This window comes from Notolabrus celidotus, chromosome 18 (genome assembly GCF_009762535.1).
Source record: "Notolabrus celidotus isolate fNotCel1 chromosome 18, fNotCel1.pri, whole genome shotgun sequence".
NCBI classification, from domain to species: domain Eukaryota; kingdom Metazoa; phylum Chordata; class Actinopteri; order Labriformes; family Labridae; genus Notolabrus; species Notolabrus celidotus.
Genome location: NC_048289.1, coordinates 19,086,386 through 19,108,497, shown reverse-complemented (window position 1 = coordinate 19,108,497; position 22,112 = coordinate 19,086,386). Strand labels below are relative to the sequence as shown.

At 41.6% G+C, this 22,112-nt stretch overlaps 2 protein-coding genes across 6 annotated transcripts in view; one reads left to right on the top strand and one right to left on the bottom strand.

The window, feature by feature from the left end:
* aldh18a1 (aldehyde dehydrogenase 18 family, member A1) overlaps positions 1–22,112 on the bottom strand; it is a 58,730-nt gene that overhangs the window by 14,826 nt on the left and 21,792 nt on the right. The window contains exon 17 of one of the 3 annotated variants that reach the window (XM_034708488.1): positions 2,878–2,975. The exons of 1 other annotated variant lie outside the window; for it this stretch is intronic. In XM_034708488.1, the coding sequence (XP_034564379.1) occupies positions 2,920–2,975 (56 nt within the window). In that variant the 3' untranslated portion in view covers positions 2,878–2,919. Of the gene's footprint in view, positions 1–2,877; positions 2,976–8,907; positions 9,248–22,112 lie in introns of those variants that run through there. One more of the 3 variants, XM_034708487.1, reaches the window with a different exon arrangement.
* On the top strand, positions 11,199–22,092 carry crygmxl2 (crystallin, gamma MX, like 2). Of its 3 annotated transcripts, none has more exons than XM_034708491.1 (3): positions 11,199–11,310; positions 21,019–21,261; positions 21,739–22,092. In XM_034708491.1, exons 2-3 carry the CDS (start codon positions 21,079–21,081, stop codon positions 22,015–22,017), a joined length of 462 nt encoding a protein of 153 aa, XP_034564382.1. In that variant the 5' UTR covers positions 11,199–11,310; positions 21,019–21,078; the 3' UTR covers positions 22,018–22,092. The 3 variants fall into 3 exon arrangements, with proteins under 3 accessions (XP_034564382.1, XP_034564381.1, XP_034564380.1); XM_034708490.1 differs by lacking the exon at positions 11,199–11,310 and adding an exon at positions 20,237–20,454; XM_034708489.1 differs by lacking the exon at positions 11,199–11,310 and having other exon boundaries at positions 20,713–21,261.

The following is a 22,112-nucleotide window of genomic DNA, read 5'->3' as shown; positions in this document are numbered from 1 at the left end:
CCTTCATCTGTGCCTTGCAGCATCTTTGTTGTGATGCCAGTTTGTTGCAACAATAGAGTGCAAAAGTATTAACAATACACAAGAATTAAAGCTTTGCAGGTTTAATTTTTTTGTATTTGAATGTAAGTACCCTTGTTATTAAGAACACATGCATGCAATTAATGGTACTAGCTGTTAACAATCTCTCTGTAAATGTCATCATAATTGGCATTAGCTGAGCATCTGTAGGAATCTGCAGCCAATCAATGCTCCATGGTTGCCATCAAGGTCACAGTTTGTCTGAGAGAAATTGAGATATTCAGCGCTGACAAGTTATTCTGTTGTTGTGTCAGCCACCAAGATACATAATTCAGTGCTTTTAAACTGGACCCGTCTGGTGAAGGAAGTGGTGCCTGTGTTGTTTCTTTAGTACATCTGTCTCCTCGTCACTCCTGGAGGCTGACATCTCTTTTCCAGCGCCGTGGCACCGTGGAGGAAAGAGCACCTCCATGGCGCAGGTAAAACCCGACAAGAGATAGAAGGCCTCCTCATGAATAAATGATTGTGACACGCAGCAATAATTTGCATCCGTGTAAAAGTGACGCATCAGCGCTTTTGTCTGCCGAGAAGTCTAGAGGTGTTTTTTATTTATTTTATTTTATTATTTAATGCAAAATGGCTTTCATTAACAGTGGCAACCCAAAAGGTGTTGACAGCGATGCACCGACTTGTCAAGCCGATCACAGACTGTTTTTCAAGCCGATCACAGCCCCGGCCTTCTTTTCTCTAATTAGGCATATGCTGCAAGCATCATAACAAACGCTGAAACAGGTTTGTCCTTGCCTAATCCGAGGAACTAATTTTTAAGGTTATTATGCAAATCGATACTGTTTACAAACATGAAAGCCAGCGTCCTATTTTTGATCTGCCACATCGGTTTTCGATATCTTAAAGCCCGGCTCGGCAGGTGTCATGTCAATAACAAGCAGCGATCGATCTGTGCCAGTCTAAGGGGGATTGGGACCGTTAGGCCTTGCTGTGTGGAGCATTTTTTTCATCAGCTGAAGACACAGTCACAGCACACTCTTAAATAATTTTGTGCTTGGACACAGCCATAGTTGACACTCAGGCTATTGTCATGCTTTGGCTTTTTCTTACGATATCAGTGTGATGACTGCAATAAAAAGTCAGATACTTTCAAGATATTTTTAAAAGGCCCAGTGTGCAAAAATAAACAGATATAAAAGCAGAAGAAATAAAACAGTCATGCTTGTTTGACCAATACTTTATAATGTGAAATTAATTCTTAAATCTACAACATTGTGGAGGTGGAATTTGAGTTATAAGGGAACTGGGACATTTCTTTAGAGTTGGAAAAGGTCATTTTGATGAGCTTACTGCTGCACACTGGCTCATCTACAATATAATATTTGAGGAAAACACAGTACAAAGCCAGGACCAGGAGTCTCATGACTGCCTCTATTGTGGCATCTACTGGCTCGACAAATATCAATTAAGGTTTGCTTATATTTTCTCTGCAGGGACCTTTTTGTAAAGTCATGCAAGCAAATGTGCTCAAATCATACAAAAAATGTTGAAAAACTGTGAGACTTAATCATATTTTTCAGGCAAAAACTTTGAACTGAAAGGATTCAACAGAGGATACCAAGGTCTATTTATATAAATTTAAAAAATAAATCCTTCAAAAAAGGAATACACTTTCTGTCCATATGGTAATCGTTGGACCAGCATAAGGACCTTGTTGCCTCTGGCAGTCCGCCACTACTGTTTGCTCCTTCCAAAAACATGAGTCTTGGCCTTTTCATGCGTATTATACCAGCTCCATATAAATGTATAATGTAGGTTAGGCCAAAGATAGGACTTGTGTTGGCAGCTTCAACTCATTCTGCCTATCAATTTATGTATAAATTGAGTCCAACTGCGTTAACAAATGAACCTAAATGCAATCCAAGTATGACTTTGACTTGTCGTGTGTGAATTGTGAACAATAGGAATCTTCAATGGCTGCCATGGCAAAGATCTTTTGATTGTTGGATGCATCACATTGTGCACCTGGCAGTCACAGTTGTGGGACAAGAATGAATGAACAACATACATCCAAGATTGACACACAGAGCAAGCTGTGTTGGCCGATCAACTGGATCTGTAACATATGTAGCAGCCTTTGGATTCAGGGACTTCAAAGGCCTGAAAGCTAAGGAAAACAGTGTTGTATACACCGCCTGGCTTCTATATGTATGCAGCCTTTAAGTTGGCCTCAGGCATTGAACGTATCCAGTGGCTACAAAGGAGACAACTGAGAATGTGTAGTTGAACTTGTCATTAACTCTGACATGTTTGTATGTTTGACTTTTCAGTGTCCCATTAATATTTCCTACTTCTTATTTATGATGTTTCCATTCTATTTCAACCTTCCTAATTTTGATACCTAGACCTAAATATTGGTTGATAAAGGGAATGATATCCAAACTTAATTGAGACAAAAATGTAATTAATCTAGGAGGAAAATCAGTGATTGCAGACTTTTTTTTTTTTTAAGTTATATTTTTTGCCTTTATTTTATAGGACAGCTGAAGAGAGACAGGAAATGTGGGGAGTAGAGAGCGGGGGAAGACAAGCAGGAATTGGCCGGGAATCAAACCGGCGACCCCTGCGACGAGGACTGTAGCCTCTGTATGTGGGGCGCTTAGACCGCTAGGCCACCAGCACCCCGGATGCAGACATTTTTGACTAAGCTTGCTCTGATAGCAGACCAATTCACCGAATGGAATACCCTTCACCCAAAAAACAAAATGTGGGCCGTTACGAAAGCTGATGCTGATGCAGATTTCAGTATTAGAGTACATCTTACTTGGGCCAAATTGTAGAAGCAGCACACTGAGCAAGGTGATCTAGATGTCCCTCTCCCCAGCAATGGTTTTAGCTGTTCCTGAGGGATCCTGAGTCACTCCCAAGCCAGATAAGCCTGGCAAAACCTAAAGAAGACGGCAGCATGAACACATCTTGATCACACAAATGAGCCCCCCTCAACTGGCTCCCTACAACACAAAGAAGCAGCAACTCCACTCTAAGCTCCTTCAAATGGCTGAGCTTACAACCCTATCTCTCAAGCTGTTGTAACGCGTTGACGTGACTTTCGAGCTTTAAGTCGTAGGCCTTGCAGTTTTTTGGCTTCTCTACCAATGCAGTGATTTTCTATTCGATCAAACTGAAGCCAGAGACCAATTTAGGGATTTTTTTTGCATTTTCCACACAACTGCAGATTTTGTGTTTCAATCTACTTCTTGTGATTTCAGTAGGTCCTTTTCCTAATCAACCAAAATCTGTGCTTTTCTGCAAAGAAATTTAAATTCTAAGCTTCCAAGCTTAGCAAATAGCAGTTTCTGAGAATTTTCTTCTCCTTTCCCTCTACAACTACTCGATAAAGTTCAAATCTTTGGTGTTCTCAAGTGATTTCAATCCAGCCGTTCATTTATCGAGTAATTTATTCATACATTTATTTGAAGCATCGCTCAATAGCATCTGACCCCAGTGCCCCATCAGCCAACTCTCCCTTTCGAGACAGAGTGAAAGTAGTCCCTCAAGAGTGAGGAAATGCAGGTCAGAGGCAGAGTTTACTTGAGGAGGAGAGGGGAGGGGGGGTGAGATTTTTTTTTTCTTCACAATGCAATACAGTTAAGCGGGTAATCATAATGTGATAGTGCTCTAGCTGACGGGGTCATGTATGCTTATGAATGTTAAGGAGGGCTGTTTTAAAGGCCTTCAGAATTACCCTTGATAAAAAATGCTGACCTTTTGCAGAGACTGCAACATGCTACTATGATTAGAATTACAATATGTGCTTCTTTTGCCAAATTTCATGCTATGAACATGCTAACATACAATCTGTCTTCTGTAGATATTCTCAGAAAAGAGAATGTAGATATCTTCGGTGTAAATGCATATACACTGTGTGTTTCTACACTGTGTTTACATGAGGTGTTGAAACGACTTGAAGTTTGAGATAAAATCTACAACTTTTGGTAATAACTCGATACATGCCCTATAAAAAAAAACTTTAAAACTAGATGTTCACAGTCAACATGGATGTTTACCAGCAGTGTCTAAATCATCCATCACTTGACATCCAGAATCAATACTGTAGTGAGGTTACCAATTAAGCTCCATGTGTCTTTTAAGTCAGCTCCACGGATCAAACTCTTATGTTCCTATGTTGCACTTTAAATTAAAATACAAAAAGGTTTATAGATCTATTTATAATATTCAGCATCAGCTAGTTGTCTTCTTTTCCTTCACAATAACCCAACCCTCAAATGCTATGAAACTGGGGCTTGGAAGTTAGAATACACAGGAGTTTGTCACCAATGAAAACTTTCAGTTAACTCGACGAAGCACACATCCAAGGAGTTCAGCTCTTATCAGAGAGCAAGATAATTGTTGAAACAGGTGTAACTGTCGAAGTGTCAGCGTGCCTCTCTCTGTGTTCTGGTCCCCGAACCAACCTCCGCCTATGACTCCATCTCATAAGTCTTTCAGACAACCTTGGTGTGATTTCTTGACAAAAGCGCACTCGCTCTCAAGGTGCACTCGAGCGCGATATGAAAAGGGACAAAGACAGAGCCTGAGAGAAGATAGGAGAAGAAATGGATTTCTTCTCTAATTATGCAAGGAAAAGAGACTTTGTGAAGATAAAGTTGGGTGACACAAGGGCATATTGAGGGACATGCTCACTTTAGGAAGATTTTTCAAAGTGGGAGGCACAAATGGATGTTTGTGCTATGAGCTATGGCTGCTAATTGGTGCAAACTTAATGAATGCAGGGTGCTGTTCGGAGACAGATGCTTTGTGCAATGTGGCAGATTTCAGTGGCTGCGCGTCTCTCTCCATTGCTGGAACATCAAGAAGAGGAGAACATTTGGCAGGTCACAAAATTATGCGAGGAAAAGGGGAAACCCGAGAAGAAAAAAATGTAAACAGTTGTTTGTTTATTTTCTCGTTAATTTATGGGTGACTGTGTGTATGCGTATGCTTGTGTGTGTGTGTGTGGAGTGTGAGAGTTAGCAGTTCTCAAGCGCTTGTCTGTTTGTTTGAGCCATCGCTTTTGTTTTGGCTTTCTTTCCTCGCCAGCTCTGTGGCTCTCAATTAGCGTGCAAGCCTCAGGGACCTAATTAACCAGTTCAATTAATAAATAATTTTTCTTAAAAATCCCATACAAGCCATTCTGACATTTGTCAGCCACTTAGGAGCTGTGTGTGTGTGCGTGTGCGTGTGCGTGTGTATGTGTGTGTGTGAGAAAAAGAGAGAGAGAAAAAGGGAAAGAATGATAAGCTTGTTTGCAAGTTCTGCTTATCCCCCAGGTGGCTGATGCAGGGGACAGTTGCTGTGTATGTGTGGAGAGAGGCTTACTCATAGCACCGGACCTCACAGCAGAGGAGGGCCCCCATGACCTTTTATCGAGTGTCCAATCAATAATGTGCGAGCGTCCATCTCTTTGAGTTGCAGCCCAAGCCTGGGCTTCTGAAGGCCTGTGGCCAGCAGCAAAGCAGGATGGGAGCAGGCTACACAGTGGGGCAAAAGAGTCCTTGGGGGGCCAGGAGTGGAACAGAACCAACCGCCTCATGTCATTTACTCATAATGATGTCTTCCTTTAGTTGAAAAGGGGGGGTAGGGGTGTGGGGGGACAAGGGATTGGGAAGCCTGGTTGTGTCCCCCTCCTCCACAGGCCACCACAGATCCAGCCTCTCTCTCTCCCTTTGTCTGACGGTAAAAGCATCCTCTTTGGTCTGTCACCAGGCTCTGTGATTAAGGAGTAGAAGCAGACCCTGGCTTTTTTCGCATTAGAATCCTATTTAGTGTTTCTTATCATAGCTATCTATCCGGTCACATGTTGGGATGGAGTTGTATTTCATTGTTTCGTGAACTGTAACGTATATTCCCCTGTGGGCACAATGGGACAGATGTGCTTGTTTAATTTGTAGCGTTATCTCCAAACATCGACATTACAGGATCTGGTTGTCACCGCCAAAGAGCCAGCTCTGATGGATCTGACTGTGTACCAGTGTTCATTAAACACACTCCAAACAGCCTTCAAACCGACTCTATTAGCAGCTGCCTCCAGAACAAGAGGCGGCTGAACGCAATTTTTGACCATGAAATGCTCTTTAAGCAGATGAACGGGACTTGAAAGAGGAACGGGACTTGAAGTTTCCTTCTTTTTTTCTTGAAAATGCCAGTGAGTAGTCAATCACTGGATATCAAAGCAGCATGGACACACAAGAAGAAGAAAAATCCAGTGATAATACATGGGCTGCCCACACACACTGGAGACTGTAAAGATGGCCATCACGCGTATCAGCGCCAACACAAAGAGCAGACACCGGCCTTCCGGCGAGCAGCTAGCTGTCGCTCTGTATTAGCTGCGGGCGCACTACGACACTTTGCATTGAATTGAGATCCTGTTTGCTATGTAGCTTAGCAGAGGAGGTCCGGAGACTAATACGAGACACTTGGCTGACCCATGCTGTCTACAGCCTTCAACATATGGCTCCTTGGTCTGGCTTCATTGTATACGTAAGCTGCAATTTATTTCTACACTGATCTACTGAGAATACCCACTCAAAACAAAGCAGCTTAACAAAAGGAAGGAATATATTCTGGCAGCAGGATAAGAGGAAAAGAGAGTTAAATATACCAGCAGACAAAAAACTATTTAAGTCTGTGTTTTCATATTAAGCATCTTCTGTGGTAGTCGTTCCTCATCACAACTGGGCTGGAGAGATTTCAGCACATCGATCGGCAAAGTAAGTGTGTGAAAGAGAGTATGAGTCAAAAGGGGATCTGAAGGTGGGCTGACAGATGGAAGACACATGCAGGACCTAAAGATGGAGAGATCACTTTTGTTCCCTGTCAGGTTTGACCGAGGCCTTCTCTGCACAGAGGTGACTGTTGCACTCTCTGGCGCCCTCTAACACCCTCCTGAGATCACTCCACTCAACTCCACTGCCTCAGCTTTGATGCGAAAGGGGGGGGTTATTGTGTAAATATTTTGCTTGAGCATTTGAGCATCTTAATCTTCCATAAGGTGATCTTTGGAGTGGAGCGAACACGGGGTGCTGATGTTCAGAGGAGCTCCCAGTTGTAGAAAGAAAGAGGGAGTGAAGAGACAGAGGAGGGAGGGAGAGGAAAAAGAAAGAAGGTCTGTGTACTTGCTAGAGTGCTGGGAGCTAGAGTTCACTACGGGGGCGTAAGTGTGTCAAGAAGAGCGCTTTTCCCCCATCCGCAAGCCCCGGGCCCTCTCCACAACATTAAAAAGCATAAACAGTCAATACTGAATGTAACTCAGAGAAAGAGCAAGAGAGAGAGCGTGGAAAAAAAAAGAAACAAGTGCGAGAACGCAAGGGTTTTTCAAGCGTTACACAACATAGTGAGATCAGAGAAATGGAGGCTGGGCTGTAGTGTATAGTTGCAAAGCTTTCTGATGGAGGAAGGGAGCCTCTCCAAGTGAATCATTCATTGCGGGCGGCAGGGGTGTAAATATGAAGGGGAGGGTTGAAGGAGAGCGGGATCAAGGAAATGCACACCTGGTGCAAGACAGGGGTCAGATTGGCCCTACACAAAAGGAAACGAAAGGGAAAAAGAGAATGAGTTGTTTGGCATACCTCCGTTTAGACAGCAGCAGCAGCAGCAGCAGCAGCAGCAGCGCTTCTATCAGTGCGCTTGTGCAAAAGCAAACAGAGCAGAGTAGGTAGAAGGTGCACATGGTGCTGGGATGTCTGTGCTGATACACATGCCGAAAACACATGCTTTCCATGCCGATGAGAGGGAGGCTCATCTTTTCCTCTAAAGACTTTCAAAGGATCAACATTTTAGGCCTTCAGTTTGAGATGTAAGGGCTTGTTTATCCGTGGCACATTGTTCTCGCTCATAATCGTGCAAAAAGTCTCAATCAGTCATTCCCTCTCTGTCTCTTGCAAGTTTTTTCAAACGATATCTCCAAAAACACTCGACACCTGGCTGACTGACTTCAGAGCTGAAATCAGTGGTGAAGTCTGTGTGTCTTGGAGTCTTTATTTAATCATCCATTCAGGCGCTCCTCACATGTTGAAGCCTATGCATTCGAGGAGATCTTCCTCTATAGACAGATCATAAAGACACAGATTTTTACTACTGAGGAGCAGGTGTGGGCCGGCTGCTGCAGCGTGGTAGTGGTTTTGAGGACGTGTGACTCATTGTTTGAGCGTATCTGATTAAATACATCACAATGTTTTTTTTTTATTTATTGAACCAAACATGTTTACTTTTTTATAAAGTTTAAACAGGAAAGCAGGAACTCAAGGAAAATGTGTGCTGTAAGATTATTTGTTTTAAACGTCGTCAGTAGCCTTGGAATGACAAGAAAGAGAAATCCAAGAAGAAGATAATTTCAAAGAAAAATAAACAAGCATATGGTGCTACCTCTATTTTCAAGATTCTTCAATTTATTCAGAAGTCATAACCAGTGTTTACCTCAATAAACAATTCCCTCTTTTACCAAGGACATTCAGACCACTTTCTGTTTTCCTCCTTGAGAAAATGTTCTCCTGGTTTACGGCCAAACAAAAGTAACTTCAGCGCAAAGTACTCTTTGAGCCACTTCCCTGCCTGAGCAAGACTCCATATTTTAAACATCGGGAGGAGGGAACAATATCTATGAAAAGTGTGAAATTTGATTTCTACCCCACGGAATAGGCCGTTTCCTTCTGTTGTCAAACAGAATGACTAAACATGCTCATTCACATGCTCCCATGGTAGGACGTTATTAATTTATCACTTCAGAGTTATCAGTTCTCCCACACACACATACATACACACCCGCACACACGTTTGCTTCTTGATGATTGACAATGTGATAAATTTTATTTGAATATGGCTGACATGAATTATGTAACCAGAGAGACTGGTGGCTTTGTTGCTTCCCTCCAGCTCTTCGCATTTCCTCCAAGATAACATACAGTTGATAATTTACAGTAGGACATATTCTGAAACTATAAAGAAAAATATAGCGACAATGCCCCAAAGGAAAAAAAAAAAATCATTGAATGCTCCAGTGCAGCCAGCTGTGCTGACTCTCAGAACTGCAGAGAAGTGAAGAGGAGAAGGTTCACATTGTGGCAATGCTGCAGCAAGGGTTAGGTGGTTGACACTTTTGACACTGGAAAGTGATTTTTCTTGAGTTCAGCTCTGATGGTAGCGATGAGGTCTCGGCAGACTGAGTTAGTCCAAAAAAAGGAGAAAATAAACACAAATGAAAGGGAAAAAGAACACAACACTGTTGGTATCTGATGTTGATAGCTGTGGCCAAAGACTGCCTTTGAAAGGCTTGAGGAAAATGACAATACTGTAGGTTTTTTCCTTGTTGCCGCTTCTCCAGACGGCAAACATAAAAAATAAAAAAACTCTGTCTGATTGGTCTGAAAAGACTGTCAAATGTCAAGCAGTTATCAAACAGCAGACATGTTTTCTTTTAAAAGATACCGGCAGAAGGAAAAGCCTAACCTTTCAGCGAGCGAGTGAAAGTCACTCATCCCATCATGTGCGGTACTCCACACTTGCTCTTTATACGGCTTACACTCTCCCCTCTGATTCAAATCTATAGTTGTTGACACAAGTTGTCTACAACTGAAACAGATGGGTCGGTAAAAAAATGATTTGAGGGAATTATTTACTTGGTGGTTGCAACACAGACAAAAGAAGAAACTCTAAAACCCACAAATTACATAAAAAAATAGTTTTTGTGTTTCTGTTGAGGAAAGCGCAGAAACTCAGAATTAAGACGTTTCATTGTAGGAAATCTTTGCTCCAAGGTCTTCCTGTTGTAACACTCATTCTTCTGCATCATGTTTACATCTTGATGTGTCCTGTTCATATTTCATGTAATAATAATTTGCCTGGTCTAACAGGAACAGCTTGCTCAACACTGGGTGTACAGTTGTATTTTGCTGTTCCAGTTCCTGCGGCTGATGTTCAACTCCCTCCACACCGAGCGGTACTTGTACGGAGGGGAGATGGGACGACAATGTCCTTGATTTTCAAAGCAGTGAGACTTGTTAATGCCCTCATTTTCATGTACACCACTGAATCAATCATTACTGCTCTATTGCACTGTTCAAACAAACTTCTGCACAACTTTCACATGAACCTACATTTCTATTCTCATTATTTTTGATTTTATTCTGAAGAATGTCTCTTTGTGCTTTGTGCTAGCTGCGCAGCAAGGTTAAAGATCAGGCTGGAGCTGGCAAGGATTCAGTGTCTTGCTCAAAGACACTTTAGCAGACTGGGTGCGTGATATTGTGGGCCTGGCGCCCAGCTATACTGCCCTGCAACCCCAACTCTGACAGTTGATATGAATCTAAAAGCATCTATGCTACAATGAGTATTTTTATCTTGCACTTTTGTTCTTGGATTGTCTAAAGAGGGAGAGCGCAATCAATGACTTTTATCTCCAAATAGGAAATTACAACATCTCTGGCGAAGCTTAAGGTGACCTGTGACTGCAGAAAAAAATGGCCACATGAAGTATTCACAATAGAGTTAAAAGGCTAATTACTAAAGAGGTCCAATTTAGTGAATCATCGAGGAAACCCTTCATAATAAACAATAATACGGCTCTGTCTCTTGTCATGTGTTTTCTTGGCTTCAGAACAAAATGTATCGTTGGTGATGGGGAGAGAGGACAGAGTTTTCTGTTGTCATCATCCTCCATCTATCAGTGGTAGAATCACACCAGGGGGGCTACAGAGAAAGAGAGAGTTTTGACAGCCAGATATCTCTGAACCTGGCATCGTTGCGTCTTTAGTATCGATCCAAAAAACACAAACAAAAATACATTATATTAATTTTCAGGCTGCAAAGTCCTTAGAAATCCACCTTTAATGATGATAAACTGAGTCATCGTTCTGTGGTAGACGTGTTTTTGTAGTTTGTAGCCAGATTCAAAGTGGTCAGAGTGGTTTATATTTAAAACAGCAGCTGACAAGGCCACAAACATCACATCTCCACTTACAAACAAAGGTGAGGCCAGGACAAAGTCTGTACTTTGGAATTTCTCCGCATTGAAGGGAGGTGATTATGAACATTAATATGTACAGCTGGCTCTTTATACAAGTCTTGCTGTGCTTCCTTTGGTGTCCTGTTGAGAGGGTGTCTAAGCAGTGCACCATCAATAGCGGGGAACAAAGCCAGAGAAAAATATCAAGTCTTTTTCCACAACTGCCTGCGTGCCTCGCTCTGCCTTAAGATTAATCTAATTTGGTCTTTATTGAGAAATGGGTAAGAGCAGTTTTGTTTTATTTATGTGTGTTTTTTCCTCCTCTGCTCCTTTTCCTTTGTTGCTTCTCCTCGGCTGCCTCTGACAAAAGACAGCCAGCCTGCCAAGCCCGGTGTTGCTCTGGGACGGACCTGTCAATCACTCCTGACGGCACCCTGACAACATGTACGTTAAAATTTCAAACGGGACTCAAAGGCGGCGCATGACAGCGGAGCCTTTGAAAGTGGCTGTAGCGCTCGGCGACAGCCAGAGGAGTACGGGTGGAAAACAAACTAGAAAACAACAGTGTGGAGGGAAAAGAGAAAAAGAGAGAGAGAGTTAGAAACAGAGAGGGAAAGGGGAAAAAAAACAAAAGTTAAAAGCAAAACAGTGAAGAATGTGGGTCTTGATGATGGGAATTGGCATTAGATTCCTCCCTTGGTGTATCATTGTTTTTTAATTTGGTTGAAACTCCCTGGAGGGGAGAATTCGGTCTTCCAGGGAGTCTTCTGAGGGCCTGTTCTCGCCGCAGTCCAGGGACAGAAAAGCTCCACTCCTGCTCCTCTGAGGCCTCGCTCGGATCAAGTCGAGCCTCTTATGCAGCTCACTACTCTTCTACTTCGACACTAAACAACAGAGCACGAATCTTAATAACATTCTTGATTCCACCTCGTATACCTTCGCTTTATGGTTGTGCAATTAATTCCCAGTAGGAAAATGGAAACCAGTGCTTGCCACCGAGATAAGATCATGCTGTAGAATTCATAAATCTAAGATCTGTGGCTTCCAACATCGACAAAAGAAATGGACAACTCAATTTGGATTCTTCCTCTGTTGTCCGGAATGCGCCAGGAAGAAATCTTTTTAAAACACTGTGTATCTGTATACCTTCCCACAAGCACACAAAAGCATATGGCGCACAATGTGCAAGCTTGAGGGTGCATTTTCAAATGATCACCCGGCACAGCGTACAGACACAGACCACCACTAGCACCTCTTGAACATGGCTAAATGAACAGTGTAAATGGGGTACAAACAAAAAAGGCCCGGGCTGTGCCAGACCCTATGGGAGGACTGCCATCTCTGCAGTCCTGCAGTTTGTGCACTGATCCTTCAGTCGGCATCCACATCTGTAGTTCAAAACCACACGCTGGCTTGAAACTGCTACAAAGCTAACAGTTCATTGTCTGCGTGAGACTTTGTTTGGCCATGCTGTGTGTGCGTGTGTGTGCGTGTTTGTGTGTGTGTGTGAATGTGTGGGTCGGTTCTAAGTTTGTTTGCAGGCTAAAACCAACTCTAACACTTGTCTAGTGTGTGCAGAAACATGTGCCACCTCTACAAAGAAGTGGACGAGCAGCATATGTGCTGGGACTCAGGTCATGTCAGCCTGTTGGTGATTTTTATTGTGTTCCTTTTTTTTCTACCTCCTCTCCCTGGGTGAAACTATGTCCGAGCGCTGATAGGCTTCAGTACAAACAGAAGCGATGGTTCAGACACACACACAGACACACAGACACACACACACACACACACAGCTCTACCACATGAATCTGTGCCACTGTCTAAGTCATGTCTGTATACATGTGTCCAACAAACTCACAAATGTATTCAAACAAGCGAGCAAACACACATAGAGGCTGCTCAGAGGTATGGCTGTGGTATAAAGTAGTTTAAACGGCCGTCCTGTAGAGAGTCAATGCTTTGGCTTCTAGTGCCCTCTAGTGTTTTCAGCTGCCTGGAAAATTAACTGGGATATGTACTGAAAGTGGTCAACTGAGAAGATAACCTGGAAAAATACAAAAACTACAAAAAAGGAAAAAAGTTATTCTGATTAACTTCTATCAAAGAAGTGAGGGTGATTTTTTTTTTTTTACTGCAAAATAAAAATAAAGTTTCCTTTTAATATCTTTGTTATGACTTGATAATAAAATATAATAAATTAATGCATTAAGATCTGAGAATAATTAACATATATCTTAAAAAATTTAAGGAACTTCTAACAAGTATTCAAATTATATAATAGCTACAACCAACTCTATAATTTCAAATTCTGATACAAATTCTAGTTTTAAAAAATGCTCAAAGTCTTTTTCCACTACCCCTAACTCAAATATAAGACTTTTCTTACTTTTCATGGCTGTATCTATTCTTTAAAACACATATCAAATCTACATATTTTGGATTAGTAAAAGCAAAACATTTGTCAACCTCAAGGATATTGCTAAATACCAAATTAAAAACGAGTGAATTGTATTTTTCAAAAGTTAGTTCTACATAAGACATTCTTTTCTAAAACGCTGGCTGCACAAGGAAAATCACATTTCAAATAATATCTCGAGCCTGTTTTATCTGCTGAGTCCCATCAAATTGCTTTATAATGAGATCAATCAAACTCATTTACATAACTACTTAGCTTTTATTTCATATTCAGCCCCTCAAAAAAGGGCTTCTGTTGGAGGACTAAGTCTGGATTATTGCAACATTTCCTAAATCATGTTTCTTTATTCAAAAGAATAAAACAGCTACACGATTAAGAAATGAAAATATATCTTCACTTTCTCTGTCTGGTTTAGTTATAAGGCTAACAAAACTATCTTATAATCTGAAAAAAAACAGTGTTTATCAAAATCTTAAATGCTTCTGTGAACAAATTCTAAAAAGGTAATACAAATATGGCTTAATGATGAGGAGTATGTTTTATCTTGGTCTTGCAGAAGAGTGATCTAAGACTCATATTATTTTCACTGTGCAACTGAGTGAGTCCAAACATGCATCCCTTTATCATGCTCTCTGTTTTGTATTATTTATGTTGTTCACAAAAAAGTGCCTTTGAAACACTGAGATCCAAGTAACACTATTAAGGTGTCGCACACTACAAACAACACATTTCATATTAAAACTTGACTTGTTCTTTAATGTAGCTGGGTAACATCACTTGTTTTGTCTTCTATGTATTTATCCCCTCAAATGATGAATCGCTTCAATCAGTCACATTTATTGTACATAATTTTTTGCACTGAAAACATTTTCGTATAAAGCCACATCATGGAACGTTTTGTCTAATGACTATACTGACATTTTTAAGATGAATCACTGCCTTATATTGTTAAATGAAAAGCTTAAACTTTTGTTAAATATCTGAGAATATTGTTCCATTTAAGAAATACATTATAAAATTCAGGATGTTTTTTGATACGTAAAGAAAACTCCAAATCCAATACTTCTTGAGATATCAAGTGAAAGCCAGTGTGACCTAATATATTTAGGGCAGAGAGAACACAGCCTTTTAGAACTTGATATTCCATGTGAGGACATTGATATAATCTCACCTACTGCTTAATTTCATATAATAAGGATGGATTTTTGTAAATCATATGCGTGTATTTTTTGTGCTTGTGTGACAGAGCCAACAGAGGTGGGATTTGAAAGGCACCTCAAAGCTCTGATTATCCTGAGTGTCTCTGCCCAATAATGTTACCTGCTGGGACAGCAGCACTGCTCCTCTAAATAAATTGCAAGTGGCCTTGGGCAATAAGAGGAACCCGCCTTTGATCTGCCTGACTGCCAATGAGGAAAATGTGCAGCCAGTCAATCAAGCTCTTAAAGCTTTGCAACAATGGAGCCGACCCCGGTTTATTATTTATTTTTTAAATTGATGTATTTCATTATCACAAGGTGTCTACTTGCTGGGGTAGTGGGGGGAGGGGACGTGTGGGGGGGGGTAACATGATCAATAATTGATATGCGGTGAGAAAAAAAAGCTGATTTGCTGCCTCTCCTCTGGTGCACTTGTCACTAGCTGTTGTCAGAACACATTTGCTTTGATGACAAATTTGAAGAAGTGAACAACAGCATCACATCTGATTACAAATTTAGCGAGTGGTGGAAGGCAAGGGGCCCCTTCTCTCGCCGAGGCTCTGTTTGTTCAGGGCGCTCTGGAGGAATGACTACCAGGCGCTGAGGTGAGGTACAGTGTTGTAAGCAGAGAGATGAGAGGGGGGTTGAACTTTTTTGTCATGTGTCAGTAAACAGCGTGACTTGTTTGAAAGGCACCTGGATTACAGGGTGAAAAGTTGCTCTTTAAACCTTTAAAGCTTTGGGGCATGGGAGACACGCCACGTCAAAACAGAGAGTGGAGATGAGGAGTGAGAGCAACAAAAAGAAGCCATAACTCCCTCAGGTGTGTCTGCGGAGAGACGGAGGAGTTGTCCTGCTTTGCTCTGAGTTTGGGTCATGCTGTATGGTGGAGCATCTCAAATGGATTTAGTCAAATAAAGAGAGATGCTTGAGTGATTTGAGCAGTCCAGGTTTCCTGAAAGACAGCCTGGACTGACGTGAAGAAAATCCATCATGAACTGGAGATTGGTTGTTGAGAATTACTTCTGAGTTCAACTTTTATTTCTGAACACAATAACTAGAGGAAGTGTAGTTAAAAATGTGATATTTTAACGGTTTCATTGATGTGACGGTTGTATGGGGACCATCTTGTTAAGGCTGACTAACAGCACTGTGTACAACCAAATGCTCCAAAGAGTGACTATGAACTACCATCAAAGCTGACATACAGACTTACCAGTCCATTTTACAGTTGAATATGGAGCCTCTGAATAACATGTTATTATCAATACGTTAGGTGTATGAAATGTTGTGTCCAATGTATGTATCTTCGTATTTTGTCTTTCAGATTTTTGTATTGTGACTGGAACTGCTGTGACGCAAGACTAATTCAGACGTTTTCTTACAACAATATTACATCAATCAACCAACCAACCAACCAATCAACCATTCAATCAATCAACCAACCAACCAATCTATCAATCAATAGTTGGAGCTGTCCAGATGCCATTTTTCTCTCTCAGTACCAGTTCATAAACCTAAACATCAATATCTGCCAAACGCTCTACAATAGCAGTGTAAACCAAAACATACAATTAATATTGGCTGAAAAGAGATATACACTAACATGTTGCCATCTCAAGACGGAATATTTATGCCCCTGTTACGCCTTGTCTGCATTGTAAAACGCAAAAAGGCCTATTGGCCGGGCAAAGTGGTTCCACCTCAGATCCTCCATAGAAGGTAGTAACAGAGACAGAATGATGTGAAGAAGGTGGTGATGTGTAGCATCAAAGCCAGCAGGGTCGAAGAGCGCCATTTTAATGTACATGTCTGTATGTGGTGCTCTTATTTTGTGTGTGCAAGCCTTGCCTCTCGTGCTTCCCTAAACCTGCAATGCAATGTGTAATCATACACATCGTTGAAATTTTGCTATCAATGACAATTACTACAATGTGTTTGCTTGTTATTATATAATTTACCTGATTGTTGATTTAGGGAGGGTAATTTGTTTTACGCTGTAAAGAATTGCTGTTCGAACTAAAAATTGTGTCCAGGCTGCCTTTAAATTTCAAGTTAACTGAATTTGAGATGATAGGATGATATGAAGTTGTTTTAATTCAAAACAATAATGGTCAAATTAACTTGTTCTTGTAATCCTTGGGTTGCTAGCTTGTATTTAGAATGTTGTTTCTTCAACATGGTGTTACAGGGATGCTAACAATGATGATTTTAAATATTTTGGCCACCTTAGTATAAGGTATATCCTTTTTACGTATGGTCTTTTTTTCAATTGGTACACTTTTTTTTTTTTTTTAAGTTATATTTTTGGGCATTTTCGCCTTCATGGATAGGACAGACGAAGAGAGACAGGAAATGCCGGGGCAATTGGCCGAGGCCGGAATCAAACCTACTACCTCTGCGACAAGGACTACAGCCTCTGCACGTGGGGCGCCCAGACCGCCAGGCCACCAGCGCCCCAAATTGGTACACTTTTGTAAGTTAGAAAACGTTTCAGTAGTTGAGTTACTATAATAATAATAATACTTAGCTGTTTCAACATTTGAACCAACTTCTAGTTAAACAGAACATTAATTTAAACAACTAACTTTCTTACAGTGTGGTACTGGTTAAGTGCATTGACTGATGTATTCACTTATACCTGATACTGCATACAAGGTCTAAAAGTTTGATACTGTTACTGGTATCTGTATGCTTACTCCCTGTGATTTAGTAGCACTGTTTCTGTTAACACAAATGTAAAAAGAGGTATGGAAAATGAGAATCTTGGATTTACAGTAGTTTTGTGTTTGTTGGCAAAATCTTTTTAAAGAAATATGTTTGCATCAAAGTGACACCTAAATGACCACCTGCAGGTCTACAGATTTGAGATGAGACACAATCTTTAGAGTGATTTCATTTTTTAGAGTACTCCTTAATTAGCCTAAATGTCTTTTTAATTACATATGCAGAGTTGAGATTTTCCACAAACTTTAAAACTGAATCCTGATGGGGAAACAGTTCGACACAAAATCTCAAAGACAACAAAACAAACAACATATCAACAACTCAACATAATTGACAGCTGCATCCATTTGCTCGGTCCAAGCCCCCTCCTCCTGCTTTTCCACTCTGTTCTTCCAACACCATTTCCTCTTTTAATTATCCCCCAGCAAAAAGATGGAGCACATCAGACGCATCGCGGTAAATCCTGGCCCTGGCACGGGCTCATAGTGGCTCCTGCGTCTGGCAATCCCGATAGAGCCTGCGCGCTGGCAGTGACAAGAGAGGAAGGACGCCTGGAGATTTTCCGACAGAAAGAATGGAGAGGATGATCTCTCAGCAAAAGAGAGGTCCTCATTCTACTCCCAGCGTGGGAGGCTTTTTGGCGAGCGCCTTCCGATCATACCACATTTTCAGCACCAGATTAGCCAGTTCTCAGGAGCAAAACTCACATAGACCCCTTGTTTACACCTCGGTACGACAGTGTTTTTGTAATGACTGTTCAGTAAAAGAGCACATTGGAGGCACTGCATACGCGGCTGCTCTCCTATCTCTCCCTACAACATTTTAGGGGTGAGACTTATTGTATGTAGCAGGGTCAGAGAGACCATGGTTTGGATTAGAGAATATGATTTGTTTTGAATTGAAAGAGGTCTCCTCTGACCTGAAATATGTTCAACTGAGCAAATTGCGCATTCACATTCTAATGAGGTATCAGCTCAACGAATGAGTTTCTTTTGGAAGATGAAAAAAGGTTGCAAGTTAACTAGAGCTGGGGTTGCTATCTGTCAAAGTTTCCCCTATCTCTGTGGGGTGCACATCAATCACAGAGGTCCCCAACTGACAGTCATTCTTCGGGCTAATGGTGTCGTCATCTCCCACGCGATTTACACGGATTGCACAATGAGATCCTCGGACACAATGGAGCTGCAAATCGAGCCCCCCACTCTGTTCCCCTTCTCCCTTTCCTTTTCTTCCATCATTCTGAGATGAAGAGTAGAATGCTCCACAGCGGGTAGCTTTCTTCTCCTCCAGGGGGAACTGAGAAAGCAGGCAAGGGCCTCTGTGATGTTAGTTTCCCTTCAGGGTGGGGAGGAGATGTCTTGTAGCACAGCTAAAGATGATCATTTGAGACCCTGTGAACAAGGTTCCCCTCTGGAAGCAACAGAGATATGGAGGGAGCCCAGGTCCCGACTAATGAGTTAGGGTTAGCCGATGTTCTACAGTGACGAAAATAAGAACAATGGCAATAATAGCGATGTTATTTTTTTTCTTGATTAAACATTCTATTGCACCTCAGTTACATGCTTCTGTCAATGCAAAGGTCAGAGGTTCCTAAACAAAGACAACTCAGAGAAGTGAATGCTTGCTCCTTGCTCGAACAAGTGATTTCAAGCCAAAATATGATTTCCCTGTCATTCTTCTGCGCTCTTACATCAAGAGTACAAAGATTCTACATTTGATAGGCAGGATAAAAGAAATCATTAATCGATCAATGAACATACAAGGAAGATATAAACATTTGTTTCTTATACGTTGTGATGAAAACCTTTCCTCCCGGAGTAAACATTTACGAAAAGAAAGAAAGTCACCAAACAAAACAACATCCCATCTGATAATCTGCTACAATTACACTGCACAGTGTGATGAAAGGATATCAATGATCTACTTATGTCATAGAAAAAGAGTGCAGCTTCAAACATGAAAGCTATTGAAGCCTATGAGAGTTTCAAGTCAATGAATGATCAAAGGAGCAAAAGCTTATCAACACTGTTCCTTAACACTGAAAGAGTGTCATATTGCTCTGGGTATACTTCCACAGTTGCAGCGTTTTTGCCCAGAAACATAATGGCTATTGTGCTTTCTGAAAACATTTGGCTTTTTACACAGTTGAAGCTGCAAAAAGCACACAAAGTGGAGAGGGGGAACAAGCCCTTTATCCTGATAAAAGGCTAAAAGATGAGGCTGACCTTTCTGGCATCAGCTAGGCTTTGGGAACATGATATATGGCGGCAACATTTTATAGCCTTTCCCCCCCTTCAGCTCTGAGCTATGCTTACAAGCCAAAGACTCAAGTCCCAACATCTATCGTTTTATACAAAGACTCAAATGTACAGATGCCCGAAAACCCTACTTTTATATCACAACACACACTAAGCAGTTCTGTCTGTTCATCTGCAAACATAGCAGTCCGTCTGGCTTCATAGTACCACTGCAGGCCATGGAAACAGAAAGAAACAACAAATCACTGTAGATTACATCAACACAAAAGCTTGACTCAGTCCACAGTGTCAAAACCACTTTCCTTTAACAGGAACCAAACAGAGCTTACAGTCTGACCTGCACCACTTAAAGAAAGTTCAAGTAGAAACCCACTTAAAATGGGAGTGGAAAGTTACAATTTGTCACTCAAGAAAGCCATGAAATTCTGTCCTTGTTTAAAAAGAGACCCCCAAAAAATGACCTAACTCAGTGTACAATTTAAAGGCTTTGTTGTTAGGGAGGCCCGCATACCTATAGGGCCTTTGTCTGACATTTCAAAAGGCTGCATCACAAGGTCATGGCGGAACAAGGGTCATGCAAACACAGAATAGCACTTGTGTGGTGTTTGTTTGTGGGAGGGGAGGGTGCCAATTCTATAGGTAAACTCTAGCAGACTGGAGATAAGTTCCCCGTAGGCCATCAGACAAAGGGCATCTGAAAAGGTAAAGAGTAGTAGTTCCTGACGTGTCAGAGGCCTCATCATCAATGGGAGAGTATAAAAGGATCTGTAAGTGCGAGTGGGCTACGGTGCGCTAAACATCCACAGCCCTGCGACCATGGGAAAGGTATGAGCTCAAAAGTGCTACAGGTTTGATGATGAGGTGACAAAGGGAAAAGGCGCGATTGGAGATGTGTGGATATTATCACAGGACAAGATGAAACTGAAAGAAGAGAGCTAGTAACGGAACGAATTGAGTCAAAATATTCACTATAGAATCGAGTGTTCACTTGTTATGTTTGGGGGAAAAACATATGGGAAAAGAGAGACACTGCTTACATTGACAGATGTTGTAGCAGAGTTATTGTAGAAACAATTTCTGGCTCCCTAAAGTTGACAGTGCCTTCAGATTGGAAACACTGTTGTTCTTCAAGTAAAGTCGACTGAAACAAATGTTTCAATTGCCTTGATTGATGTAAAGAAGTGGAGTTTCCCTGATTTTCATCTTTCAAGCAATGGAAATTATATACAAGTGTGCAGAAGACTGGAGAACCTTGGATCAATGACAAAGAAATTGAGTTTGTTCAAGGGAGAGCAGTGTCCCCTACAGTCCATTCAAGAGTATTGCAATTCATAAATGTATATACAAGACATTAACCTGAGTAATACATATCTCTCTGTCCCTCTCAAGATTATCTTCTACGAAGGCCGCAACTTCCAGGGCCGCCACTGGGAGTGCAGCAGTGACTGCATGGACACCTTCAGGCACTTTCAGTGCTGCAACTCCATCCGGGTCAGTGGTGGTCACTGGGTGGCCTATGAGAAGCCTCACTACATGGGCTACCAGTACATCCTTGGCCCTGGCGAGTACACCGACTACAACACCTGGATGGGCTTCAACAACTGTGTGCGCTCCTGCCAGATGTTCTCCCCCGTAAGTCAATCAAAAAGACAAAAAGGATTGGTAGTCACCCCCACCCCCACCCCCATCACTCACCTTGTACTTCAAATGCTGCTTTAAAAATGGATGTCAATCATTGGTCTTTTGATGTCATTTACAGATACTCAGGCAGGTCATAGAATGAAAGTCTCTTTTGCTAGGCCCATAAGGAGACCCAGACAGCCTTTGAAAGGGGTTTGATACACTCCCCATAAGACTTGGTGCCTTCATTCTAATTCTGTTAGGTACACTGAGTGATTCTGGCAGTTTAGGGTGAGGGTGGGAAAAAAATCTAAATCTGTCAGGCTCAGAGAGAGTTGTTCCTTTTGCACATCTGTTGTTAGGTACTTAAAAAAACACGTAAAGTTAAAGCTTCAGAAATCAGTATGGGTTAAAAACAAAGCTCTGCCAAAGAGTTCTCAGGAGGTCAGAACAACCAAATAATCATTTCCTGGTTTCTTCTTAATACAGTATAGAGGATCCTACAGGATGAGGATCTACAACAGGCCTGACATGGTGGGAAACACAATGGAGTTCATGGAAGACTGCCCCAATGTGTCTGACCGTTTCGGCTTCCGTGACATTTACTCCTGCAACGTCATGGAGGGTTTCTGGATCTTCTACGAGCACCCTCACTTCAGGGGACGCCAGTACTTCCTGCGCCCTGGAGAGTACAGGGCCTGTGGTGACTGGGGCTGCCACAACCCCATGGTTGGCTCATTCAGGAGGATGAGGACTTTCACTCTGTAAACTCCACTTATGCGCATCTTAAATAAACATTAAATATTTGATTTTCAAATAAAAATGTTTTTCTTGTGTGCTTATTTGAACAAATCCATGAAACA